Source organism: Ischnura elegans, chromosome 12 (assembly GCF_921293095.1).
Source record: "Ischnura elegans chromosome 12, ioIscEleg1.1, whole genome shotgun sequence".
Lineage (NCBI taxonomy): Eukaryota > Metazoa > Arthropoda > Insecta > Odonata > Coenagrionidae > Ischnura > Ischnura elegans.
This window is the reverse complement of record NC_060257.1, coordinates 41,560,779-41,585,814: the sequence shown is the minus strand read 5'-3', so window position 1 is coordinate 41,585,814 and position 25,036 is coordinate 41,560,779. Positions and strand designations below refer to the sequence as shown.

Here is a 25,036-nt window from a genome sequence, read left to right as displayed (position 1 = left end):
TCAAATTGCAGTCAGAGCGGTCACTTTTCAGGAGGTCCTGAGTGGGTTAGCTTGTCGAGGACAGGGTCCCGGATTTGGGACCCTTCGAAGTGCTTTTGTGAAAGTGCATGGCAGGGAGAAAGAAAAAGTACGTTCACAGCAGTCTGCCCTGCAAACGTACTAGGTACGCTCACAGCAGTGAAAGGGTTAAGGTGATTATATGTACATATGTAGATGGTAAATCGATCAAACACGCAATTTGTACGCACTTTTGCTCACAGTGCGATATTTCATGTCTTTCAAACTAAAAAATATTTTATTGAAGTGGAGCCATCTTCAGAGCTAAAATAAAGTAAAATGACTTGGATTGGTTAGTTGCATGGCTCAGATATGTAAAAGGACTCTTAATAATTTCTTTACGTGAAGATGAGTCACACGGCTTGTGAGTCGAAGTTCCCGGCGGTGAATTCGCGGAAGAATGCCGACAGAGAAGCTATACCCGGTGGATTCAATCTACTATTGCTAAAGTTTGATGGGAAAATTCTTTTTTAGTGCGTAAACATTTTTGAGAGGGGAGATTTTTCCGGGCTCTTAATCTATTTTTGTTCATTCATCACTGACGGCAGTTGCGCGGTTATTTCAAATGCTCACTTAAAAGAAGTGATATAAGCACCGCAAAAATCTTAGTCACGGAATATCCCGGGTACCAGTGGCGTAACTAGGAATATGCTTTGGGGGATGGTAGTACCTGGGGGGCGGCTATCCCCCCCTATCCCGAGGGGGGGATAGCCGGCCCCGAGGCAACGGGGATTCCCATAAAATTAAAAAAAAAGGCATGCCTGTAAATATGTTCAAGTAGTAAGGACATGAACCCGGGTCCACAGGGTGTGAAGCCTTCGTTGTGCATTGGTGAAATTTTGCTCCCTAATTACCGGGTTAATTTGGATGACTTTCCTCAGGTATTTCAGTTCTTCAATCTGCAATCTTGGGTTTGCCTATAGGTGGTAAAATGAATTTCCTGAAAACTGCTTTTAATGAGTCAACTTTTTTCAAAACTTTGCTTCTCTGTGAACATTTAGTGTCATCATTCCGAAATTTCTCCAGTATGATAGCCTTGCAGCTTAGTGCCAGAAATGCTAGACGTTCAACCTTGTGTAATGTTGTTCAGGAATGCAAAAGTATGTTTCTCTTAAAGTAACACATCATCTGTGGTGTTGCTTGTGAGTAAATAAGATTATTAGGCTCCAATTTCTTGCCTCCGAATGAGTAATTGCATCCTGGAAACAAACCGGCCCCTCTAGGAAAGGATTTCATGCTAAATACCGAAAAACCTCACATATGAAACTTCCTCACTTATGAAACTTTTCTTGGTTTTCCACTGAAAGTTTCATTAGTGAGGTTCTACTGTGTTGCTGAATGAGGAAGATTTTTTTGTGCTAAATTATCTTTTCCTATTACATATTTACTGAGTTCTTTCTAAGAGTTATGATTTTGTTTCTGATTGAACAACACATTTTTCTCTATTAAAAATGTCTCCTGCATAAAAAACTGATAAAAATTCATAAAATCCTTTATTATAGTCATGGTTTTGTAGGTGATACATCATAAGAAAAACTATAAAGGAATGCCTCAGATGATGTATGGAAGAATCATGCAAGTGTTGAAAGATTATCTAGTAGGAGAATAGAGTTGAAAGCTGCAAAAACCAATCATTGAATTTCTGACAGTTGATGACGATGATGATAAGTAATATTCTAGGGTCATGATTTCTAAATTTGTCTATCAACTAGAAATAAATAAGGCTACAGTTACAAATAATAAAATGTAGTGTACTAACAAAAATCCAAAATACAAATGAATAAATCAGTCTTTCTTCACACATACGTAAAAGCATAAGGTAATAGGTAGTTATAACAGAAAGGCTTAACTACCAATTCATACTAGAAACGACACTAAAGGTATCCTAAGGGGGATTTTAAGGAAGATGTGATTCCTAAAAAAGTACAGACATTAATGGCAGTTCAGTAAAAATTATGTAAGTACCCATGTAAACCATGGTAGTATGTACCTACTCCAACTCCTGCTTAAGCTCATGCGAGTTTACATCACATTATCATTTTAGATATTTTTTATATAATTTTCAGTTTCTAAAGGCAGTATACTCACTGCTTCACGCATGTGCTATACACATTGTTCACACTTCAAACTCACTCAAATTTCGACATCTCTAGAATCACAATACCTTTTTAAATCAACAAAAAAGAAAATAAAAGAAAAAAAAAATGGTTTTTCAAGTGAGCCATGGATGAGCATAACCTCTTTATATGCTCTGTGACCATATTTTTACAACCACCATTCTTTTAAACTTTTTCCATGGAGACAAGAAATTTATGATTTCCCCACAGCAGCTGTGAATGATTGAAAGAATACACCTCTTAACTGATAATTTGAGCAACCAACATTGTAAATGCATGGAGAATTTCTTCCTGAAAGAGGTGACAGTTTATTTAAAAGCATACCTTTTCTAAGAAAGAAGCCTCTTCAACCACACAAAGTCATTTTATATTATCAGGTGAATAATATACATCACTCAATAGGCTTATATGTATACTTCATATCCACAGTACTTCCTAACTGGTGCTCTAAAACTGATAAAAAAAACAAAAAAATAACTCGAAGAAATTTGTGGTTTAAGGATTACAAAATGAAAATAAAATTATTGTTCCTTGAAAATGCATCAGGAGGAAGATGAAATAAGAATTTAATTAAATCTTAACCTAATCTAGACTGTTCATGAACAAAATGACAGCATAACAATCTGCTTCCAAAATGGGGATATCTTGCAGGCTAAGCAGGGAATGGTAACCATTGTGTCATGAAAAATAGCCTAACCATTGCATTAATGTGTTTATGAGACTAATCTCAAGTACTTTTACTTTGAGACGAACAACATTTTAAAAAATATTCTGTTAGTTAAATGAGCTACCTTGACGCAACCAAAAAGAAATGTTTTCATTTAATTAAGCCACAAAAAGTATGCCACAAGGCATTAAAATTAACCAATCAAATTAATTAAAAATGATTTGAAGTAAAATTAAAATAACAAATTTAATTTCACTTTAAAACATACTCAACAGGATGATAACAAATAGAAATTTGAGAGAGGAATTCAAGACAATTTGGCCAAGGCTACTTACTTAGGAAATAGAACCTTCTTCAATCAACAAACACCAATGGGAGCTTTTCATTAAAACAACAGATGCTACGGGAGAAAAAAGACAGCATCCAGGAGATTTACCACCACCCTTCTCGGAAGGGAAATCAACTACGTATGTACAAAATTCTTCATTTCACACGCTGTACACTAATCAAATGCTTCACCATTTGCCACCATTACTTCTTCACACTTGCAAGCAAAAAATTGGGGGCAATATCATCACAGGTGCAGAACACCATTGAAATGCTAGGACACCTAAATTAATAGAATGAATTTCACTTCTGGAGAAATTTCAGTGTCTCAATGTTGCTTCTTAGTCTTCAGCCCGAGTGAGCACAGCAACGCATTGGGTGATGGATCCCTGCCACGGAACTGTCGGAATATCTCGCCAGGGTGACAGGCTCCGCCGAGAGAAAGAAACGTAGACCGAAACCTTGAAGTACAAAACATATTCATTGGAGCATGCACGAATGCAAAGCAAAAATAACAGATTAACTGTGGATTAGATCGACAGTTGGCGAGTTCATTTTGAGGAAATTCATTGCAATAAGATTCAAACAGATGTATGTAGTAATTTTCCACAATATTTTGAATTAAATATTTCTTATTTTTTTAAATATTTTAATTCTGTAATTCCCAAACCCTTCACAATGCAAATTTCTGGCCATGGTCAAGGCCATAATATTAAATATACGGATACACGTAATTCACAAATACAGTGAATCCTCTATTTTACACTTTTGGATAAACCACTTACAAAAAGTGCAAAATTGAGTAAATTGTAAAATAGAGTATCATTATTTAAAGGCAGTATTGTTCGGGACCTGATAAAAACTGTGCAAAATCAGGGAAAATGTATAATGTGGGAATGTAAAATCGAGGTATCACTGTATATATATACGAATCACAGAAGGGGAAAGAAAGGGTTCGGAGCACACAACAAATAATGGACAAAGACAAATCATTTGAAAAATATTTCTAGGTTATGGCACTAGCTATCATAGTGAGTAACAAGTTCAAAGACAAAACATAACATCAGCTGCCTTTCAGCCACAACAACAGTATTTAAAGGACATAACTTATCAATAGAAATGCCAACATACCTAGAGCCAATTTTTCCAGAAGCTTCTGTCCTCGAGACATCTTTTGGTGCACTGTTCAATTCTTCAGTGAATGCATCATGAATGTCGGCAGCGACCATTAGAGACCATGGCTTTGAAAAGTAGTTCCCACCACTGCTCCCTGTTTCAAATGCCGTTCTGAAGGAGCAAACGTGGCTATCCTGCCTGTCCAGCGGAAGAGGAAAGTAGGTGGGCCACAGTCGACGCATGATGTCCAGCCAAAATTCATCCCTAAACACATAGCATAGATCAATTGAAAACCATGTTTATGTATCTCAAGATATTATTAATAAATATATAAAACAACAATAATTTCATGAGCATCAAAGTTTGTTGCGGAATATTAAATTATTAATTAGATTTTTTTCTTCCTCTTGACCTCATTTAATCAATGATAAAATAATTGGAAATAAATAAATAAAACTTTGTAAGGTTCACTGTTATTTAATTATGGGCACGACCCAGGTTTCGTAACTTGGTTACATCGTCAGGCGACTGATCTTTCATGCATCATATATTTATACACAAAGTACACAAGTGACAGTGAGGACATCTATCAGAAAGGAAAAGGACTGGTTGAAAGGGCGGGGGTGAGGGTTAAACACGGCCCTCACCCCCGTACTTTGTGTATAAATGTATGATGCATGCAAGATCAGTCACCTGACGATGTAACCAAGTTACGAAAACCGGGTCATGCCCATAATTAAATAACAGTGAACCTTACAAAGTTTCATTTCTTTATTTCCAATATGGGGAGGTTTCACAAAGTAAAGCCTGAATAATTCTTGGAGTATAGGTCGATTAACATATATGTATTATAAACAATTATTAATATATTATTATGACCTATGCTCCAAGAATTATTTTATCATTATTAAATTATTGCCAAAAATTGCCGAGCCCATAGAAACATGTCCAACCTTAGCGGCTGCCACAGACAAAGTAAACACTGAATGCAGCTAAAAAATTTTACCATACTTCACTGGAATGTATTCCAACATAATAAAAAAATTGACAATCGGGGTCTCCAAACTTGTGAGAAAATTTAGCTCCAGTTATTTTCTGAACACACCCAATGCTTGATATCCAGGTATCATTGCCATAGCTAAGCATAATGCTGCTCAATATTGTATAATCATAGAAACAGAAAATTTAGCAAGTAAACACTTAATACTCACGTTGAATGCAGTTCCAAATCCAAATCACTAAGGTACAATTCTTTACAAAGGTCATGGCCGGCCAATTGTTGTCTCTCAGTAGACAAAATGGTAGCTATTTCATCGCTTATTGGCTCGCCAGTTTCATGGTGTCCACTCACATCTTTCAGTATCTTCATATCAGTCAGCCTATGAAGAGCAAATATTTAAAGAAAATCAAAAGATGGAGGCAATTCATTAAGACTTGCAATAGGTCGTGAGGCTACGACAATAAAAGCAGAAGAATCAATGCTGGATACTTTTAAAATATAGCGTTACAGAAGAATGATGTAGATCAGAGGAATAGACCGTGTGAGCAATATGGAATTTCTAAAAAGAATTCAACAATAAATACTTCAAATCCTGTTTAAATTTATAAAAGATGTCAGTTTTATTAAAAATTTTGAAATATTTAGTTCCGACTTCTAATACCCATTTTACTAAAATACATGAACCATCAATTTCTCTGATACTTTTACACATCAAAGACCTCTATTCCAACTGCCAATTGATGAAATTAAACTGAAAAGTGCTGAACATAAATATCCACATTAATCACGTGCAGTACCTTGCATGTATCAGAGCCTAGGGGTCGCTAGTGGGAATGTGACAGAAATAATCCAAAGTTACACCTTATTTAGGTAAAGAATTCACAGATAGGTATATCAAAAAACTATAAATGAACATAGAAATATAAGTTATTTTTCATACATCTCATATGTTAATTAAGTAATGAAGTTTAAAATTAAGAAATTCTCAAACAAAGTTTGTTATTTCAAAACTCCAAATTTTTGGTCCCACTCACTTTGCAATTACTTGAGTACATATACTAGTGAAACTACTCACCACAAACTCATGAAGTTACTGCATACATCCACAGCATCCCATTCAACATTGTTCAGACCAAAAACCTCACTGTTCTTGGCCCGGCAAAGAAGGTGTTGCAATACATGACCAAACTGAAATGCAGAAGGAAAAAATAACAGAAAAAAATCTGACAGCCACACAATTTTCTTATATATTCCTTCAATATATGTTTCCTCGATGAAAAATCAAATTTGGCAAACAGCACTCTTCACACTGGGTGAAATACATTCATAAATTATCCAGAAAAAAATTCTGTCTCCTGGGAGATTATGCAATGCCGAACACACATTGATTACGCAAGTTGCATATGACAAAATGATACCTCCACAGCACAAATGCTCAACAATCGCCCACCTAATCAAATCCACTCATCAAGCAGCCCAAAAATACGAATGGGCTCAGCTAGTCGGAGCAAAAATGCTCACCTTCCATTCTTCAAGCTTCGGAGGTGAGTGTTTGAGCTACCAGCTGAGCACATTTGTATTGTTGGGCTCCTCCTTGGGTAGTGATTCGGTGGGCGATTGTTGCGTGTTTGTGCAGTGGAGGCATTGAAAAGTATGACAGTTTACCTTTGAGGTATTCTGACAAGGAAGTTATGCCTAGAATATGACCCTCATATTCTGAGGGAATTATATGCACTTATTAGCTTCAACTAAAACATAGTGGACATTGATAGGCGTATTTGCAGAAATTTTACGCAAAAATGAGAAGGAATAGCAATTCCAGTTTAGGGACTGTAAGAGAAAGGAAAATTTTCCTAATGCTCTAAGGAGACGAATAAGGAAAGTAATAATTTTTGCCAGAGTCCACCATTCCTACACACTAATGCACAAAAGTTTGAACTACTAATAACATGATGTAAAAGGCAATATGTACTATCAATCTAACAACTATCCTCCAATATCATCCACACGGAAATATACCAAGTGGAAATGGTCCTTGAATTGATCACACAGCATTCATTCCTGGGATACTTCGTAACACTTCTTGAATTTATTTTTCATTAAACTTAAACTATGTACTATTTTAATGCACGATTAAGTTTATATTAAACTAGAAAATTCATGATGACTAGGCAATTAAAATGGATGTAAATATTTTGGTAACAGGACAAGAAAATGTATGAGTTCAATTTTTTACCATTTAAAATATTCATAATGTATATTAAAATCTATAGTTCTTGTCAATGGCTTTCAGGAGGAACTGCATATTGTGGTTTGCCAAGCAAGCTTTTGTAGCCATTATAGGTTGCATCATCAGGCGATGAATGATCACCTGATGCGACCTACAATGGCCACGAAAGCTCGGGTGACAAAGCACAATACGCAGCAGCTCCCAAAATCTGTTGACACCAATGAATCTCACTGCAAAATAGAGATGGGTCAAAAAGAACCGAACTGCCAAAACGAACTGTTCACTGAAATGAACCGGTTCGAAAATGAACCGTTCTCTAAAACACCCTGTTCACTGTTCATGTCGGCACTGCACAATTGCGGCGTACTCGGTACAGTAGGTATGATCACCAAGAGGCATTTTGAACTGCAGCTTACTTGAGCAAGTGCGCTGTGGGTACAACAGATGGCGGTTACGACGGAGGCCATCCAAGGCCGCCGAAGTGCGTCGTAGACGACCGAGCCCCTCCCCTTCTTTCTCTACTATTCCCCTCCGATAGCCACTGAACGGTTCGTTCTAACTAATATTTGAACTGATATTTAAAATATTAGTTCTTTTGAACCGTTCGAAATGACTAATATTTGAACTGATATTTAAAATATTAGTTCTTTAGAACCGTTCTAAATAACTAATATTTGAACTGATATTTAAAATATCAGTTCTTTGGAACCGTTCGAAATATTAGATCAAATATTAGTTTCCTCGGGGCGTTCAGTTGGGAAATCGCGTTCATTTTGATTTCGTATTTTGAACATTTGTGGATCTGTGGATGCATCTCCAAAAATATTGTTTAAAACGCGATTCATGAACTAAGGAAACGATTGAACTCATGATTGTGGAAAATTTTTTTCGGTCCCCTTACCAAGATGATCTTTGGACTTAGTTTTTGGCGCTTACGATGAAATTTTTTAATGTGGATGCATCTCCAAAAATATTGTTTAAAACGCGATTCATGAACTTAGGAAACGATTGAACTCATGATTGTGGAACATTTTTTTCGGTCCCCTTACCAAGATGATCTTTGGACTTAGTTTTTGGCGCTTACGATGAAATTTTTTAATGTGGATGCATCTCCAAAAATATTGTTTAAAACGCGATTCATGAACTTAGGAAACGATTGAACTCATGATTGTGGAACATTTTTTCTGACCCTTTACCAAATTGATATTTGGACTTAGTATTTGGTGCTTACGATGAAATTTTTTAATGTGGATGCATATCCAAAAATATTGTTTAAAACGTGATTCTTGCTCGAAATTACCATAACACTCTCCACAAACCTTACGATACCACACTAAGCTTTCATGTACTCTAAACGCATGATAAACAATATTTTCTACCGAATGACCCTACCTGTTCACTATGAACCGATATTTTGAACTGTTCTTTTTACTGAACAGGATCAAAGTGAACGGTTCATAAAAATGCTCTACTGCAAAAGTCTACATTTAAAGAATCTAGAGTTAACTCCTTGCACACATTATCAAATCCACTGTCTAAAGCATATATGTTCTTGAAAAAGGTTCGAGTTTGCTTCCATCTACCAAGTATTCTTAAGAACTACCATATTGCTCCAAAGAAAGACCCCCCACACTAACTTTTGAGGCTTGATTTAAGGAAAAAATTCTTTAGTTCAGAGCAAGCCTTAAGGTGTAAAAGTACAATATTTTAGTTTCTCATGGTGTAAAACTAAATAATTTTCTTACTATGAGATCAAAAACATTGTGCACAATGAATTATTTAATGTTTTAAAATGCATTCTATTACATTAAAATCATTTTAAATGTTTTTTCAGCATTTCATCTAAAGGTGAGCTTATGCAATGCATATTTTTTTGTTACTTTCCTCGTAATAATTTTTAAACAAGACGAGAAAAATGAACTTTTTTGTTCAAAAACCATCACTTAGCTGATAGCCTGAAAAATCAGGAATTCTTCTTGCCTGTCTATTTTCAAAGGTTTAAACTATTATGCAAAAGTTAGAAGAATCCCTTTTCCAACAGTCTCCGATCAATTTCGTCCAGGGGAATTTTTTGGAATATGAATTTCACCATAGTTCGTGTTGCTGGTTTGAAATACATGTATGTATCACAAACAGACTTAAATTCGTAAATGTGCTAAATATAGAATTTTATATTACTTATTACCTTGTGGAACAAAGAGTGCACCTCCCGAGGTGAGAGAAGGCATGGCCTCTTGTCTGACTTCATGGGAAAGTTGAATATCAAAGCTGCCAATGGTATATTACTATCAGTTCGATTTCTCATCCCAAGCATCCAACCAGGTACTTCACTGCTTCTAACTTTAAAGGCAGGCCTGTAATTAAAATAAATATGTTTATAAATACAAAAATGATGCATTTTTTCATGACTACCCATAAAACAGCATAATAGCAGTTCAACTAAATCAGGCATTATATAGTGGAAGTTGCAGTTTTCCGCAATAATTTAATGCGTACCACGCATTTAGGCTCAAAGAGCAATCATCTGATACAAGAAAATATAGTACATAAGAACATCTTCTGATGTTGCTGTTGTTCTAATGTACTACACAGTGTCTTGTACCAGATGATGGCTGTGTGAGCCGAAATGCATCATACGCAATAAATTATTGTGGAAAAGTACAACCACCTTTCATTTCAGCATCACAATAGCAGTTCCAAGGGATTTCAAAGCTTATTTCTCAGTACAGTAAGTCCTACACATACAAACAAGATACGTTCGGAGACCTTGTTTGTAAGTTGAATTTGTTCATAAATTGAAAAACCAAAGCAAGGCAACGAAGAGTGTAGTTATGCAGAATGCAACACTGCACCTCACGATGGTGACAAACTGATCTGGCTGGACGTGCGATGCGGCTAGAGCCGAAAAAATTCCGTCCGAGGTAAGGAAGAACGTGCAAATAGCTGAACAGTTCCAGACTCCACAATGTATTAACTGATACTTGGTACTTGGTTTAGACTGTGCCCAAACAGCAAGTTTCTCTTGCAACACAGCACTACATTGGTAAATCTCAAAGGTGCCAATTTTGAAAATTCTGGCACGCTTCAATTTTTTGAATGTTGGTATCTCTGAAAGTTTGTGAGTAGAGGACTTATTGTAAGCAAATTATTTTGAGGTTGCCGGAGATTATCTTTAAAAATAAAACATATATTCAAAAATATTTTTAGCAAGTTACAATTTTTCCAATGAAAATTTGATTAAAGATGGAAAAACTGGACAAATTTTCAGGATGATCCCCGTACTTATGAGAAACCTTAGACATTGGCATTTTTTTAAATACAATTTCTTTTAAAAAGTTTTTTATTTTCATTACTTGCCACCTTATTTACCAAAGCCATATTCCCTAAGCTCCTACTTGATGAGGCCATAAAAAACCTCAGGAAACTCATACAAGGAAGCTAATTTTTTATCCAATGATATTAGGTTTTTTTATACCAAGTTGAACATGTTGATCTATCCAATAATTTTTAAATACTTTTACACTGCCTGAAAAATAGATGCAATTATTGCAGAGCCATAAGATTCACAAATATATTTGCAGCGAGCCGATATACATCAGCCATCCACACTTTTTGCCTGAGATGCAAATGCTGAGATGTTGGCCCATTAAAATGAAAGGTTGAGAAGCTGGTCACAGATTAACAAGATCCCAAATAACTGCTAAATGCACAAAACTGAGTACCTCACCTCACAAATGGATCAAGGTAGAATGCCCCCAAGGTCTCTCCTGATGACAAATCGTTGAGGGCATAAAGTTTAACATCTGGATGCCAAGCTGATGCCCCTTTCATGGGTAGAGGTAAAGGCTCCACTTGAAGGGAGAACAGCTGACCACATAATCTGAATAGGCCATCTAAGACTTTATCCAATGGAAAATATGCTCGCAAGCCATCTTCCTGCAAATGGAAAAACAACAATGTAAAAATATTAGGGATGATAGGATCGGATACCTCAGATCCAAATATCCGCGGATATTACCCTTCATCGGATACAAACTCGCGGAAGACATTGGATCTGGATCCGAAATTTTACATAATAGCTTCAGTGAATGCAATGCACCCTTCCTTCCAATCAGAACTCTTTCCACCCATAAGGGTGAAAGAAGTTCTGATTCTATCTTCCAATGTGCCGTTGCATGCGAGTTTTGTCCTACTCATGAACCGTTTTGTTTGAAAGCTCTAGCAAAGGTTACGTAGGAGAATTTCAGCCGTGGAAAATAAAAAAGGCAAAATACGACTGGCACATAGTGCGACTCTCCCCAAGAGATTGAACAATCATTGGGGGAATCTGAGCGTCAGGAATTTGAAAATGCATTTGGTTCCGATAATATCCGATCTGAAAGATCCGGCTCCGAAAATCAAGGATCCGATCCGAATCCGGATCCGAAAAAAATCCTGGATCCGTCCATCCCTAAAAAATATCCAATATATTATGAGCACAACTAAGTTCCTGCTGTTTTTTTCGATGAAAGTACAAATTTATGGTGAAAACTGGCTATAAATAAATCATTCAAAGTATTGGCCATCACTTGCTAAAACTTTTCCCCATCATGGAGGCAGAGCTCGAATACTGTCACCGTGAAAGTGATCATCTTTTGAGGCAATCCATGAATCAGGCCATTTTTTTATGTCTTAGAATGAGTGTAACTGCTGAGCAGCCACACTATGTGCCATCGAACGGAACAAGTAATAATCGGACAGCACAATATCTATAGAAAATGGTGAATGGATAAAGACTTCCCATTTGAGCGTTTACATTTAAAACATTCAGCATAGGTTTTAACCCTGCAGGACTCGCGCCCCTTTTTGGAACGTGAGTACTCGCGCTGAGCCTGTCAGGCTCAATTTTCTTTTTGAAGTCCTCACCTATGAAAGTCGATTATTTTTCCTCTTTTTTTGTTTAAATCAAACTAATAATGCTGAAGTGGTCCATTTCATGAAAATCAAGTCCATTTATGTCTGATAAAATGTAATTATATCTTCATATCGACTGTGATATAAAATAGATTACCATTACTTGTTATTGATTTATTGACTCGTAAAACCACTAGAAAGAGTTAATATTAGGATAGAAAGGATATTATAAGCCTACATTGTGTCTATAAAGGCAATCAGAGAAAAAGAATAGGCTAAGGGTGAGATTCAAAAATGTAACGCAAGCACTCGCGTTGAGCCTGAGGGGCTCAGACCGCGTGCATACGAAGCAAAAGCGTCATATTCCAACCTTATGATAGGTTGATCGGGATATTCTGCGCATGTAAAACGTAGCCAAAAGAGTAAGGAAAAGGTAGAGAAAATCTAAGCGCATTATTGAAAATTGGTCAAGAGCTATTAAGAAAATATCAACAATGTGAGCCTAGCAGGCTCAGCGCGAGTTCCGGAGGGTTAAACGGAATTTGCAATGTGAAGTCGAGCACTGTCATGCCGTTGAACCACTTTATCAAATAATAAGGAACCCAAGTTCCTTGCTTTTGCATGTTTCTAACACATGTAATCCTCCATGCTTGCCTAAACAAATTGAACAATTTTCTGATGAAATCAATTCAACTTGGAGACAGCCACTGATATGGATGACGTTCATGTACACAGTAAAAACCACAAATGTATCTTTCCATATTATAAAATGCAGAGAGAAACTCTGAAGTAATTCCTGTACACATAAAAGAATATGATACATACAATAGGAAGACCACAACCTTTCATGAATTTGAGTCACTACATGAGGTGGTTGAAATTCATGTAACTATCAATGGTTCTCATTAATACAGATCTAAAAGTTAATGAAATTCATCACATTTGAAAAAAAAAAATTGGAAAACTCTTAGATATCTAAAATAATCCCACAGTAAAATCTGGTTAAAATGAGAGTCTCGGGATGCAGGATGGAAGTTATACACACGTTGAAGTTAACCCACATTATTACAAAAAGCCTCTAAAGCTACATTTTTTTGCATAACAGAATTTTAAAATGCTATTTCGCCATTCAAGGCATCACCTGCACATTTATTTTAACGGGAGTAACTAAAATAACCTGATACTTCCTTTTGGTGCAACAGTTGATAGGACAAATTTTTCCAAAAAGTCACCAAAAAGCAGCAATCAAAATTATGAAGTTACAACTTTTAGGGATATTGTGAGACCAGCAGTAAATCAGAAACCACGGTTTAGTGGCGTGCATTACAAGCGGTTTTTACTGTACTTTATTTTGAGAATTGATGCAAATTTAGAGTGTTCCGACCTCCAGTCCTCCCAAAGATGATCGAATGCGTTTCCTCCTCCAATAAGGGATATCCCAAATGTCCAGAGGGGCAGATGGGGGATGGCCTCGTTCCTTGGCAAATTCATGCAAGTCTTCCAGTTCTTTCTCCTGTGCAGGTTTAGCTGAAAAACAAGGCATTGATTTATAATTATAATTTCAGTTATGATATCAGATTTTTTAAAGGTGAAACTTTTAAAAATTATCCTTTCCATGTCTTCTACTACCTACAGGATAATTGTGAAGTGCATCAATCATCAAATTCAATATGTGCATTACTTATCATCAGGAATATGGAGATATTTTAGTTTGCGCACCCAGTGGGCTGGTAATACCCAAAGAAAGTACTCTTGGTCATAGGCGGATTTAGGGGAGGGGCATGTGCCCCCCCAGACACTTAAAAAATAGACAAGATTTTTAAAAAAGTTATCATTTTCATTTCAAAAGTCATCATATCATCGATTTTTCTTTCGATCTGTCATTCATAGTTCTACAATCAAGTTTGAGAGATTTTTAAGATTTTATGACGAAATTCACAAATTTTTCCAGGTTTTTTCACTTATTCACACATACAAGAATTGCCATGAGAAAAAATTCTCCTGGACCGGGAATTGAACCACGGACCTTTGGCTTTCCGGGCCAATGCACACACTTTTCTCATGGCAATTCTTGCATATTTCACCGCCGTTCACGCGGCAGGGTTAAGGCCGTATCACACTAGCGACTGCGGCTGCGACTGGCCTGTTGACCAATCAGAGCGAGGCAGTCGACGCTGCGACTGCGACTCCGAAGAATAGCCGACCGGCTATTCTTCTGAGTCGCAGTCAATCAGAGAGCTCCATTTCAATCTCGCGCGCTTGCGGCAGACGTGTTTGTTTGTTTTGGTTACCGTAGCGAGGGAAGTTCAAGAAGGTTATAAGATAACGCTGAGATAATTTCGGATTTTTAAAGTGAAGATGGAAGCCCAGTACATTGGATATTGCACCCGAGTACACAGGTGAATGAAAATGAAGTACGTTTTAACATATTTTTGGAACATTTTCAACAATTGCTGCTCTCTATATATTCTTTGGGCTTTCGTAAACAAACATGCCACAAGCAGAAACGTTCATACGTGCGCATGCGCGATCGTGCGTCGGCCGCAATGTGTGATGGGGTGCAGCCGCAGCCGAAATCGCGGTCGCAGCGGCGGTCGCAGTCGCTAGTGTGATACGGCCTTTAGAAATATTACGCTCACTTATTCATGGTTATAAGGTTTTCATGGTGGAGTGGGAACCCTGATAAATTTATTACAAAAAAACAATTACAAATACATCAAAACAAATTTTAAGATGAGCCTCATACCTTTAAGGAGTAAACTTGCAATCATGGAACGAACACAGTCAACACTTCTTGCCATTTTAGTCTCCATCGACATAATTGCAGCATTTTCAAATCCCAAGATGTTTGCCAATTCTTTCCTGCATGAGGATTGAAGTAAATTTTTAATTATCAGTATAAGGATAGAAAGTAAAACATTATCTTGGCCATCAAGGCAAGTCTAATAAAATTTCACTTAAAAAAAAAGAGATATAAATGGCAAAAGACCGCCACAGTCACTCTTAGATTTGTGTGAATATGAATTTTTATTTTGGAAATGTATTTTAATTAAATAAAATAGAAAGCAGCTAAACATTTCTTCGCAGCTGGATATTAGTTGTATTTATTTGATACGTGAATATTACAGTTTTTCTTTTTATTGCAATCTCATTGTACATGTTACAGAATATATTTTGAGAATTTAATTTATAAATAGCATTTTTCATTAGTAATATTAATTTTAAAATAACTTCAATTGCTCATGAATGAATTCTATCTGCCTAACTTAATTTTTTTCTAATGCATTAGATGGCTGAGGAACCAGTGGCATCAACATCTAGTTTAGCGGGAACACGATGGAAGAAAAGAGCTGAATATCCAAACAGAAATGTGAAGAAAATGACAGATTAAGAGTTGATGGATCCTCATGCAGTCCGATGAGGAGACGGACAATGAGGATTCCAATGAGGATTCAAGCAAGGAGAGTCTCCGAAGAGAGTCAGGAAGAGGATGAAGAAAACACTTATGTGCCTCATCAAAACTGTTCCGAAGGCACTACAATGACCTCCAATTTATGGCATGAAGCTATGCTTGAAGTAACAGATAAACCTTTTTCTGGCACCTCAGGACTAAAAGTAAATATTCCCATAAAAGAATCCTTACGATTATTTATGACTTATTGCCAATGATCGTTTTTTGAGTCAATTTTAACAAAAATGAATACCCATGCTGAATATATGCTTTGAAATAATACTTCTCTAAAAGCTAGAATAGCATCTTGGAAAGTCTTAAGTTGGGGAGAATTGGAAACTTTTTTTAGCCTCCTCATTCTGATGTGAAATATATATCTTAGTAGATTACAATATTATTGAAAAAATCTGAAATAAATAATCTCCCTATTTTTTCCAAATACATGTCTCGCGATAGTTTTTTGCAAATATTGCACGCTATGCACTTGGCAGAAATGTGGTTGAAAGTGAACCCTTACAGAGTGATCATTGTACATATTTTAATTCTACACCAATTTGAACAAGTATTGCTGAATGGTTAATTATTATTCATTGTCCTAATTTTAAATTATTTATGCCACTAAAATATTTGCGACTAACTGTAAATTTATTACTAAATTCAATCTGTTTATACTTTTGCATATTTTAACAATTTGTAAAAGTGAAAAATGAAAAAGCAGGAGCAATTTCCACTCCATCTCGCCTGAAACCTCAGATTATAAATTTGTAATAGGGTTTAGCCATTAAATAAATATTATTATCATTATTATTTTAACCATACCTGAGTCCTCTGATTTTTTCTATTTGCGTACTGTTGCTCAAGTCTTCCTCAGCAACTGACTTCTTTCCCCTCAGGGTGTCGAGGACAGATACACCAGCTCCGGGGTTTGGACCGTGTGCGGAGGCCCGGCGAACGGATGCCTGCCACACATTCCATCGTAGACCTGCATTTGGGCAATGCTCCATAAACCTTGCAGCGACATTACCAACTAAGGTAACTTTCCATGGTCCTCGGCTGGGCTGGGTTCTAAGAGAGCAACAAATGAATAATAGGCCTTGTTTAAAAACCTTTAACTTGATATAATTGACGCAACTTTGGAGTGAAAAACTGGAAAAGAGTGAGTAGGTTCACAATAATTTAAAATGGCATAATTCTACTCGGGATAGTCATCAGTGGAAAAAATATTCAATTTCTCTTGTAATTAGCAAGGAATATAGTTTTGTTCATGGAGAGATAAAATAACTTCTACCTTTACTTTACTTTATTCTGTTGCCGCACCTCATCACATGTGACGTCAATGTTGTTCTAGACATTGTCAATAGGGTAGTTTCCTTCATCAAAGAAACCGAAAGCCATTGATTGCGATTTGTTACCCACAATTACTGTATTCATAATATACAAATTATTTCGTTTTAGAAATACCGGTTTAGACAAATGGCAATGGTCCATTTTTATTCTCATTTGAAAAGGGCCAGATTGGCACCCATGCGATGCCACTCCACGTGACGTCACAGGGACCTAGTTTCTATAGGAGAAGATAGGAGTTATACATCGTCTGAGATTACCAATGCATGCATGAGGCGCAGAGCTCAGGGAAACATGTCTTAATAATCACCTATTAATACTGGCTAAGGTCGGAAAGTTTTCTTTGTTTGATAAGGTATTAATAAACCTTTTTTAAGCCAAGCGCTACCAGACAGCAAGGTACTCAGCTACTCTCTAGCATCCTGCGTCCTATCAGCGCTCAGAGCCTCGATCAAGGTCACCTCACAAGGCGGGAGGGGGAACCAGAAATACGTCACACGGAGAGATTTCCTTACCCGTCGCGTTTTTGCGCACTTGAAAATTTTCACTTTTCATTTAATCGCGAAAAATAGATATCGTCATTTAAAAATCTAAAAGCGTGAAATACGTACTCCAGTAGTAATAATCTTCCGATATAGGCAATAAAAAAATAATAGGAAACCACCCTATTGTGTTGCAGATTGCACAGTTGCAATTTAATTGAATGATATAGCGATAAAAATGTCTTTCATTGAGAGGAAACATTTTTTTGTTGAGATAAAGAGAACTCCATGTATGCCATGTGCGTGTGCTGTGGCGTGAAACAATCTGAAGGAAGAGCAAAATCCACGTTACCACTATTTAAGCACCTAGTAGTGAAACACAAGTCAGTATAAGATGAGAAAGCGACAAAATTCGGGGGAAACGTGAGCAAGGAAATTTGAATTCAGTCAGTAGTTTATCTTAAGATTAGAAACTATTTTCATTTGCAAATGCAAGCGTAACAGTTTATATCCTGAGCGTGTAAAGCTATTGTGTAGAGTTTTTAAAAAATAACTTGAAAGCTTATAACATTTAAATTTAAGCAGTGAAATATTAAAATCTACACGGCAATCCAAATACAATTCCTTTGATTGCATGTACCCAGAAAAAGCTTCTGATAATTACTTAGTTTTATAGCAGACAATTAAAAATCCATTTGGATCCAAAAATATCTGAAGGTCTGACCCCTGAAATCAAGTATCAAAACCAGATCTGGAACTGAAAAAAATCCTGGATCCGTCCATCCCTAATAATAAGCAATGAAAAAGATACTCCATAATGCCTTAACTGAGTGAGGACAAAGTGGACACTGTTGCAAAATTGCAATAAATGAATGAGTGCTTACCGCAGAAGTATCGTAATAAAAACACCAAACTATAAATGAAAAAGAAGAACTTACCTATCCAATGCCATTTCCTCCAGAAGGTCCAATGGGAAATCCCTAACCAAATTGGGGTCAGTAATAGTGTGACTAAAGAGCTGTGTTGACCTCTGGAAATAAATGACAAAACGTCTTATCAATACTTTACTACAGTTATTGCACCTTTGTTTCACTTCAAACTTCAATGTTGTGCACATCAGTCTTATTATTGCATTGATGGAATATGCCATCAATTGATCTGGCTCATATAAAGTCAAGTTACTCTCCGTCAAGTTGTTGAGAATTGGGTTTTAAGATAATGTAATGCCAGAGTAAACATTAATTATCCTACTCCTTCAGTTAAAGTCATACTTTTCATTTAAAAAAATAGGGAACATATGCATCCAAAGGATTTATTAACGATAACTCTTCTGTTTCTCAGACTGTTTCACTTTTTGCAAGGTATTCACAAGGTGCAAAAACTGAAGATTTCAAGAAGACCAAAAAATATTGTAAAAAGCAGTAGTGAATGAACCTTTTGCACATAAATTGAATACTAATGAAAAGAAGTCACAGCCACTTTGTATCACTTCGAACTATAATGATCAATAAGTTGGTCTGGAAATGATTGAACCAATAGTTGTATTCCATGAAGTTTTCTTCAAAACCATTTTATTTTTCTACAAATGCTTATAAATTATTGAATTTATTTTCAATAATTTCTACATGGAGAATGAGGAGCCAGCCCACACACATAAAAACATTTTGATTTTTTTATCCTAAACTTGGAGACTGCCAATCACATGTGCTATAGGGTCATTCCATGTCAAATCAACCAGGCCATGACACCCACCGACTCGGATTTTCATGAAACTTGCCATGGCCATACATTCTGATATAATTAGAAATTGTGTACAATTTTAGCCTCCAATTGTCATTTGTTAATGAAATATGAGCAATTGAAATTTGGGATTGACCCCTAAAGTGCCGCAACGTGCAACACATGGTGATTTTTATTTTCATCCATTACTCCATTCCTGTGAGATGAAAGGGCATGATTTTTTTTCTAAAGATAAGTGGTCCATAATGATCCCATGATTATCATTAAATATTCACTGCATGAAGTAATTCAGCAGCAAAAAAATAAAGTTTGCAAAAAATCTCGCTTGTACCATTTTTCATTGTCAGTATCCACAGGGAAAGGCCATGCGAATACAGACTCATGGTTCAGTTTAAAGTATATACTAAAAAATAAAAAGGAGCATCTTAGATTACTCACATTCAGCTTAGAATTGAACCTAGCAATTTCCCCAGCCAGTTCATGACGTAACTTGGTGAACCTCAGCTGCTTGTCTTCTTCCGTAAGTTCCAAACCATTCAGACGACCTTCAAGGACAAACTTTTCTATCACTCTACTCAGCTCTTGGTCTTTCATTTTAACCTGAGATTTTTCAGATTTCTCCAATGCCTTATGTGCCTGAAAATGAAAACAATAACATTTTCACTATCCACAAAACCACTACAAGCAGTATGTGGTATAGGCTTCATCAAGTCATACCTATGCATACATATACACGTACATGGTCTGACATCACAATGGAATTCTTACAGACACCAGATATAAAGTCTTTTAACAAGCGATCAGAAAGAAATAAATATGTTTAATACTCTCATTAAGGCCTGTTTACACAGTACACAAGCTCATATAAGTTAATGTCTATATGTATGAAAGTGAGAATTAATGCCAAAATGCACCATACAAACACTCAACTTGTGTGAATGCACGAACAGAAAATAGAACCTGTACTAATGTGGTTCATGCATTAATACATGTTCTGTTCCTGGCCACCAATACTGTTAATCTATTCCACACATTAACTCGTACACGCTAATGTACCATGTAAACAGGCATTTATAGTAGACGATATATTCATCAATATCATACGACAACCATACTCAATTGGTACTTTTTGAGTTTCATTTTAAATTGCACTAATAAGAAAATGTTTTTCGCGGTATCAGGTAGGCAGTTATACAATTTGATATCATTGTGAAAAGAAACTTCTCTCCTTTTTGTGTTTCTGGAGGAAGAATATGTAAATTGCCATTTTTTCTTGTTCGGTATGAGTGATAGTCAGCATTTTTCATGAGAAAGTTTTAATATTTCTTCATACACAGCATTGAATTCAAAATGTAAAGAGACGGTAGGGTTAGAAGTTTTAGTGCCTCAAAGTGAGGTCAAAAAGATTCTCAATAAATGATATTTAACATGATTCTCTTGGGACTGGCAGGACAGTGACGTAGCCAGGAATTTTAGACAGGGGGGGGGGGGCCAAAACCAGGGGGGGGGGGGAAATATTTGAAAACCAGGTTACTAAGTAGAGGGTTTTAAACTAATTTTAACACTTTTAATGATCGAGAAAACTTCATTTTTCAAAGAAATATATTGTAAATTCATCATTTTTCAATATTTGGTTTTCTTCTGTGATGCAAAGTAAGCGTGCTATTATACTTTAGGGGTGGTCCAGACCCCCCTTGCTATGCCACTGCGGCAGGAAATGGTCAAGATACCTACCTCCAATACTGAGGCATGAATTCTGGGACTGAAAAATCGCTTGGCCTTGGCAGATCTGGCAGCAAAGTGCATGTTCTCATACACTGACGTGGGAATATCTGGAGTTCCACCACACATGTACAGAACTTTGGCAATACTCCATGTGGAATCCAATGGATGGCCAAGGTTTTCAAGAGCAGGTAAAACGTAGTCTTGGAAATTTCCAGCTCCACCTTGAAGATACAAGAGACCCAGGTAGCATCATGAATAAGATAGCAAACTGGACTAAACAATCAGGAAGGGAATAAATTCCATCGGGAAATATTGTTCACATAAAAAAAATACCTTTCCTCTTCTACTCTTGACCTTGCCTTGTTAAATAACTTCTTACGATATTTTTTTTGGAGTATAGGTCAATGTAAACCAAGTTATAGCCAACGTTTCGATTTATTTAAAATCATCCTCAGGGCTATGAAAGAGAAAACATGAACAATATAAAATACAAAGATGACAACGATATACAATATTTTTGCATAAAAATGTTACGATCCCGTTTTTTTATACAGTAATATAATTTAAAGTATATGTACATATATATATAAGAACAGAATAGAATACACAAAAAATTTTGACATTTTTTTTTAATGTCAAAATTTTTTGTGTATTCTATTCTGTTCTTATATATATGTGTATACTTTAAATTATATTACTGTATAAAAAAAAGCGATTGTAACATTTTTATGTAAAAATATTGTATATCGTTGTCATCTTTGTATTTTATATTGTTCATGTTTTCTCTTTCATAGCCCTGAGGATGATTTTAAACAAATCGAAACGTTGGCTATAACTTGGTTTACATTGACCTATACTCCAAAAAAAAAATATCATAAAAAGAAAAAAAATTAAAAAAATATAGAATTGAATTAAATACCTCACAAAGTTACAATAACTGAGATGATGTATGACTTTGAACATTTGTACACCGTTTTATGATGCTGAAATTAATTGATATGTTAAAATGAAAAAGCATGGAAGAGCACAGATTCATCCATTACAATGGCTGATACAACTTAGAGAAATTCTTTTTAGCCATGCTTATTGAAACTCAATGAAAGACATCTCTCAATGACAGGGAGCCATTGAAATACAGAGACCGTAAAATACAAAAGTGTGCATAAGTCATAAATTAACACGGCTAATTACTTTGATGACCACTTTCGCTACAAAGCCATGAATATTACACAAAACTTTCATTCTGAGTCTATTATCCTTCATTCTAGCATTTGTCCCGTGCTATTGCAGGGTCCACTGTTCTGCTAAGCAGGCTTACTTACAAAAAATATTGGGGGGCCCAAACCGGGGATATTGCCCCCCGTAATTTTATAAGTAGTGAGTTTTAGGTTTTTTTAAGCATTTTAGAGGAGTCATATGATCAACATTAGAACCCTGATAACTCGAATCTCGATATCTGAACACTTCGGGGAAAATCGAAAAGCCTGACATTTTTTCCTCACACCAATAACAAATTTTTGAGGGGGCTCGGGCCCCCTCAAGCTCCATGGAGTCGGCGCCACTGCTGCTAAGTCTTCTCCACTTGGCTCGATCCAGGGCGTCTACTGGCGTGGCGTTGACGGTCTTCATATCTGCCTTGATCCTGTCGAGCCAGGGCATCTTAGGTCAGCGCCCTTCAGGATTCAGCCGCATTGCTGCTCTTGTCACGGAGTTCTCGTCGCTATGTACCACATGCCCATACCACCGCAGTTGAGCCTCCCTCATCTTGCCCATGATTGGTGCAACTCCCATTCTTTTCCAGATGTCTTCATTCGTGACGTGACCAAGTCGGGAGATGCCTAGGATCCATCGCAGCATCCTCATTTCCATGACATGCATGGCCTGTTCTTGTTTTGCTGTGGCTGGCCAACATTCTGTTCCATATAGGGCCGCTTAGTGGACCATGGTCTTGTATACTTTCAAACAAAATACTATAAAACTTTCATTCTCAGTAAACTCAATTTTCTGAGTTAGGAACTAAGTGAGGATTTTTTTAGGGAATGCCTGGGGAAAGGAGATGGTACGATAGATCAAGTGTTCAGGGCACCAGATGCGAGTCTGAGGGATTGATGTATATTTGAATCCCAGGCAAGGAAAATTATTAACCACAAGTGGAATAGTAATACCAAAACATTCAACAGTTCATACGCACAATCATGTTACTAACATGACTAAATAGGCAATTAATACACTCAATTTTTATCATTCATAAGTATTGTATGCTGTATATGATTATATACACCATAATATGTATTTAACCAGTTCAAATTTGAAAATTAAAGGACATCACAGAAAAAGTAGAGACTGTCCTACTCCCTCTGACCCTGGGAAGATGAATTTCGATGCATAAAATAAAACAATTTGAAAGAAAGACAAAATGCATAAAACCAATTTGATCCAGAAATATGGATCCAAAACATCCCATGATTACATACCCTCTTGAGTTACCACATTAATACGCATACATCACTGGAATTTAATAAATATGACATGCTAAATGAAGTGAAAGAGAGGATGAATGTCACCACAGACATTCACCATACATAAATAGTAATATTTTGCAGTTAAAGCCTAATGGATGACAAATAGGAACCACTCAAATTTGGAACCCCAAAATAGCTACAATTCGGTTCCATTTCAAATATCACAAATGGTGTTGCAACTTTTAATAGCAAAAAATGGCATACTTCTCAATAATAACGAGAGTAACTGGACTAATAAATGACTCAAAAAAGGGGCATGATACTATTTAAAATAATTGAAAATGTATATGAGTGAGGTTGTGATTTCGTCATTAATATTATTAAAAAATGTAAAAGTATAGTTCTATTGGCAGTTACTCGCTTACTTCCAAGATTTTCTTCTATTTTCCATATTCCACTTTCGTATTCCAACGTCAGTTTCTGTATCGCACCGATACATTGATCAGTAGTTAAACCGCTTAAATCGAGCAATCCCTCTCCTTTTAAAATGGGTAGTTGATCAACAGGATCTGCAGATGTTTCTGGAATCCTATAAATGGGTAAAATGAATCGTTAACATTGTAATACACTGAAATATTGCTCTACCACCAAAATTCGCAATATTATGAAACACTATAGCACACAATCACGATGACAGCCTTAAATGTCGACATACTTAGGAGTTAGAATTTTTTAAAAATTATGGGTACTTACAAAACCACATATCCACTGCCCGCCGAAGAGGTGTGCAAGTTATTTTTTATAATTGCCGGTATACGTTTTCTGAGGATAGTGGCCGCCATGTTACATAACAAAAGCATGACTTTAAGCGCATTCTGAGGAGGGTAGTTTGAAAAAGATTTGAAGAGTGACAATAAGCGATTTCTATAAGGGGCCTCTTATTTTAGTATTAAATTCATGATAAGTCAGAATAATAATTTTAATATCTTTTTTTGGTATTAAATTGATATTTTACCTATTTATTTATTTAAATTGATATTAATCAGTTTAATAATTTTTTACCCCAATGATGTGATACATGCTGGTAACGCATTTTTAGGCAAAAACTTATTGTAAATAAATAAAGTATGGGTGCAAATCCTATTGAGCTAGCATCTTCTGAATTAAAAACACCTTCAAAACTCCTCTGAATCTCAAATACACCATTAAAGACACATCTAAATGAACTCATTTATAATGATGGTTACAGGGAAAAAGCAACATTTCATGGTAAGAAAATTGATACCTTATACCTTGACTAAAAAGATAGCCGGCATTTGAAAAAGTAAATGCTTTCATTCAAATCCATTATTTTGGTTCGCCAATATTTTATTTTAACTTATAGCCATCACTCATCACTTGGGAAAATATTCTTAGGTGAACTCT

At 36.1% G+C, this 25,036-nt stretch overlaps 1 protein-coding gene across 1 annotated transcript; it reads right to left on the bottom strand.

Annotated features, from left to right (window-relative positions):
• Positions 1-1,533: 1,533 nt before the first annotated feature.
• Positions 1,534-24,475, bottom strand: LOC124169132 (probable cytosolic oligopeptidase A). The gene is made up of 14 exons (XM_046547634.1): positions 24,365-24,475; positions 24,037-24,200; positions 21,159-21,370; positions 19,863-20,060; positions 18,623-18,714; positions 16,678-16,923; positions 15,154-15,269; positions 13,792-13,934; positions 11,242-11,450; positions 9,700-9,868; positions 6,360-6,472; positions 5,496-5,663; positions 4,300-4,548; positions 1,534-3,629 (listed from the first exon to the last, which is right to left on the bottom strand). Exons 1-14 carry the CDS (start codon positions 24,469-24,471, stop codon positions 3,497-3,499), a joined length of 2,319 nt encoding a protein of 772 aa, XP_046403590.1. The 5' UTR covers positions 24,472-24,475; the 3' UTR covers positions 1,534-3,496.
• Between the last annotated feature and the right edge of the window lie 561 nt (positions 24,476-25,036).

What these genes read in the sequence shown, in the direction of transcription:
- LOC124169132 (XM_046547634.1), bottom strand. Translation starts at nt 24,471, where the DNA reads ATGCTTTTGTTATGTAACATGGCGGCCACTATCCTCAGAAAACGTATA. An exon ending in TTCATGCCTCAGTATTGGAG is followed by an intron (nt 20,061 to 21,158) that starts GTAGGTATCTTG and finishes TTTCATTTTCAG; the next exon opens with GCACATAAGGCATTGGAGAA. An exon ending in GAAAAAATCAGAGGACTCAG is followed by an intron (nt 15,270 to 16,677) that starts GTATGGTTAAAA and finishes ATCCTCATGCAG; the next exon opens with GAAAGAATTGGCAAACATCT.